Source organism: Phaethon lepturus, unplaced genomic scaffold, assembly GCF_000687285.1.
Source record: "Phaethon lepturus isolate BGI_N335 unplaced genomic scaffold, ASM68728v1 scaffold17014, whole genome shotgun sequence".
NCBI classification, from domain to species: domain Eukaryota; kingdom Metazoa; phylum Chordata; class Aves; order Phaethontiformes; family Phaethontidae; genus Phaethon; species Phaethon lepturus.
In genome coordinates, this window is record NW_010534148.1 from 5,640 (window position 1) to 9,943 (window position 4,304).

Genomic DNA, 4,304 nt, shown 5'->3' on the forward strand with positions numbered 1-4,304 from the left:
TGACTGCAATGGAGAAGGTAGGCCAAGCTATTGTACATTACTAAATGCATGTAGTTGAATTCAACCTCCTGGCTAAATGTCAGGAGGAACTTACCCAGGACAATTTTGCTCCCATCTAGTCATTTAGGTCTCGATCTGATGTCAACATGAAGAAATCATTTTACTGCAAACAGCAGCAAGATTTACAGTGTTTAATGTACTGAAAAGCAGCCGGGAAGCTTGAACAGTAGGGGTTGATTGTTTTTTTTAAAAACACTTAGATGTGAATATTACTTATTGCTGTTACTCTTGTGTTAAAGTAAAAACCAAGATTTTGTTGTTTTAGGAGCTTTTTCTCTTTTTGCAGTCTCCTAATATCCAAGGTCAGGTTTAGGTTAAAAATGGAAACCTAAAGTTGGATTTTAACTTCTTCAAATTAAGAATATACCTTTTGCTGAATTGGTTGTGTTTGGGGGAACAAGTTCAGCACATGATTTGTACTTCATGTGATTCCTTTTCAGATCTTCTGCAGTTTGCAGAGAGTAACATCACCTTGTGGATGCTTTTACTGTTCACAATACTCAGAAATTAGAGAGTTGTATTTTGTGACTAGTCAAAACATTTCTTTTTCTTAAATGATAATGTCTTTGAACATCTTGTTTTCACAGTTTACATACCTAACCTCCATATTTAGTAGTTTCAACTGTATCGTAAGGTTAAGCTTTGTTTCACAGAAAGGTGATTTAAGCTGGCAAGCTTAATGTCTTAAGCCAAGTGCATCTGCGTGTGGCACTTAGACAGCATTGGAAATAAGTGCTGACAATATATAGTGCATCTGGCCTAATGTTTTGGTTACGCTGTACAAAGACAATAGCTTACTTGAACAAATAGAGATGAAGTAGAACAGAGAATTAAAGTTATTTTGCATAGTCATCCTTCAGTTTGCTGGAAAAAGTAATTGCCTTGCTAGAGGTGATGGACAATGTGAAAAAACTATTTGGTTTCGGAGTGTAAAAGTGAAATCCCTTATGTGTCCAAAACTGTTAGATCCTTTCTGTGGGAAAACCTGTATATTGCGCTTGCATAGAACTGTGACTTGACCAGTTATCTTGTCCCTCCATTTTGTATGCAAGACTCTTGAGTTCTACTGACTGCATTTACATAGTTCTTTATTGTGGTGGTATACTGCAAAATGTGGCTGTCAATGAACAGAACCCAGAAATCCGTTTTTCACTGTGTTAACAGAAGTGGAACTAAGCTTCTTAAATCAATTGAAATAGTTTGAAATTTGTATCCTGACTTTTAAGGGAAGGGAGACACTTCAGTTTGGTTTTTAGCTTCATCCTTTCTCTTGCAGCTGTCGTCCTCCAGCATAACAAGGAATGGAAAAGTAGGCCTTTTTTTTTTTAAGAGTAGTAAGTTGAGTGGTAAGGATACTGGAGTCAAATTAAGACTTAAGGAACACTAGAAGCTGTAGACAAAGTCTTGTTTTGCCTTTCTCTAAAGCACTCACACTTTTCAAAATCCTTGATAAGAGAGCTTGGAAGGTTATGTGTGTCTTTGTATTCCTCTCTTCTTCCCCCTCGGGTAAATTGATCCTGGCTTTCCTCTTGTTGCTTTATGAATTCCTCACATCTAAATCACTAGTTATGTTGCCTGTATTCTTTAGCCTACTTTAAAATAGTTTTCCTTCAGAATAGGATGCAATTCTGAGGAAGTCTCTGAACTCAAAACTTGTCTTTCTTTAGGTGAAGTAATTAATGAAAAAGACCGCTGTAAAAAATGTGAAGGGAAGAAGGTGATCAAAGAGGTAAAAATACTTGAAGTCCATGTAGACAAAGGCATGAAACATGGGCAAAGAATTACATTCAGTGGAGAAGCAGATCAGGCTCCAGGTGTGGAACCAGGTGATATTGTCCTCTTACTCCAAGAAAAGGAGAATGAGGTAATGCTTTTGAGTTTATATTTTAAATGCCTTTTATCCTAGTGTCTAATATTAAAGTGATATAGGTGGCCGTGCATTTTAAAATAATTCATATAGTTGCAGCTCTGGGAGAGATGGTGAATCGCTTTTAATAGATTTACAGCAAGTAACATGGCTTTCATGGTGAGCCAGAAAAAACTTCGCAAATTTGTAGCCAGAGGATATGCAGATTCTGGTGCTTCCTAACGCTAGTAAAAGGTAGCTTTCTCACGTAAGCTCAAACTGACTTTGATACAGTGGGTGCAGTGAAGAGCCATTCAGGATGTTACGTGCAATCCGCTTTGCTTGTGACACTAACAGTGTTAGGTGTGCTTTTTTCAATGTCTTGTGACATGGCAGGGAACTCCTATTAAAACCCCCAGATGGTGCTTTCTATCTCTGCTAGTGTGGTTGTGGAAATATAACACAGAATACTGATGTTACTGATTCATTTAACAAAACAAACATGATTATTTTATGCTGGTTTGTTAAGGTTTATGCTTACTGTATTTTGGAGTATATACATTGCACTTTTGAATTAATACTGGAGTTTATCTTTTTCGGTGTTAAAACTCCCTTAGGGCAGAGTTGAAGTGACTGCTGCTTTTACTGAATGCTTTTGTTTAGAAAGACCGGGTATTACTATGATGAAATAAGAAATAGTGTGTGTGTTATACTCTGGAAAAAATGTTGGAGTGGTGGTGGTGGGGGAAGTTCTGTTGTGACACAAAGAATAGTGTTGGGTACAAATTTAAATTCCAGCTACATATTAAGGATATAATGTTGGTTTTCTGAAAATTAGGTACTTTGTAAGCTGTTCAAAGCTGTGTCAAGAACTGCTAATTTGTCAATCAGTTTTGCATAGCTCTTCTCATGTTCTTCTTTCTTCTGTAATACTGGTTGAAATGTGGCATTGCCGTTGATTTTGACTGTGATAAAGGAGAAACAGTCTGTAAACCTACAGAACAGTCAAATGTGCATGACTATCAAATTCCAGGTGGTGGATGCAACTTCTGTCTTCTAATGAACTACATCTAGTTTTACAGTATTCACAAATCTGAAAAATACTGTACCTTCTCTCCTGTTGAGTAGAATTAGACTGACTGTGAGTGTTCTTAAAATTTCCCTTGATGTGGGAGTCATGGTTCTGCTGGTGGATAAAACTTACATTGATTAAGAATCATGAGTGATATGGCTTAAAGATCACTTACGACAGCTGTGGACTAGTTGATCAAAGCTCTGCTGTCGATAGTCATCATGCATATCTGCTTCAGCTACCTAATTAAATGTTGAGAAACAAAGATGTGTGTTTTATACTTCAGTGCAGGGGAAGTAGTGTTAAACTGTTGTAAGTTTTGTTTATAGGTTGCTTGTGTGAAAGATCCTGGGGGCAAGAGAGCATGGCTGCTATACAGGCCTTCTTGTTTAATTTGAACTTATATAGTAGTATATAGTGTGGTTTGCCTTATCTTAGATGACACTTTTATCAGGCACAAACTTTCCAAGCATGTTAAGCTATTTGAATTAACAGAATCAAGTTAACTTTGTACAAAGGCTGTTGCTTTGACATAGAACTTTAAGACTAAATAATAACAAATGCTAAATAATGAATCTTGTGAAGATATGATTATAGGACTAGAAAATATACCTCCTGGTTTTGTTTTTCAGGTGTTCCAGCGGGATGGGAATGACTTGCATATGACGCACAAGATTGGACTTGTTGAAGCACTGTGTGGATTTCAGTTCACATTTAAGCACCTTGATGGACGTCAAATTGTGGTTAAATATCCTCCTGGAAAAGTAATTGAACCAGGTAAGCTTGGCCTGATATGGACTTCTTTTGACTATGCTTTTGTGATTCTTGAACACTTAATCCCATGCTTGTTGTCCTGTTAACTGAACCTAGGCTAGAGAAATGAGGAGAACTGTATAGAGAAAGATTTGTTCTGATGTAGCACTCTCCAGTTTACTACTGTTTTAATTACAGGTTGTGTTCGTGTAGTCAGAGGTGAAGGAATGCCACAGTATCGCAATCCTTTTGAGAAGGGGGATCTTTACATTAAATTTGACGTTCAGTTTCCTGAAAATAACTGGATTAGCCCAGAAAAGCTTTCAGTAAGTAGTTTTGTCAAACATAAATGTGGTGGTCTTACTTGACAGTGTATGCAAAGTGTGTGTGTTGTACCTCCATGTGCTTGCTTTCAGTCATTAAATTTAGATGCAAGTACAATTGTTCTTTTAATGTTGTTTATGGGCAACAAGTAACTTGCAAGTAGCCATTGGAATATGAATTTATGGAGCGTGTATTTCAGAGCTGTGCAGATGTTGGGCAGACAAAAGCAGGAGGAAGAATATTCCTGCT

The 4,304-nt window shown here is 37.1% G+C and overlaps 1 protein-coding gene across 1 annotated transcript in view; it reads left to right on the forward strand.

Annotated features, from left to right (window-relative positions):
• Window positions 1–4,304, forward strand: part of DNAJA2 (DnaJ (Hsp40) homolog, subfamily A, member 2) — a gene marked incomplete at its 5' end in the record, with an annotated part of 8,555 nt that overhangs the window by 3,204 nt on the left and 1,047 nt on the right. Inside the window, 4 exon segments of the mRNA XM_010285449.1 lie at window positions 1–17; window positions 1,728–1,924; window positions 3,611–3,755; window positions 3,930–4,057. The exon segment at window positions 1–17 is cut by the window's left edge and continues 29 nt beyond it. Coding sequence (XP_010283751.1) covers window positions 1–17; window positions 1,728–1,924; window positions 3,611–3,755; window positions 3,930–4,057 — 487 coding nt within the window.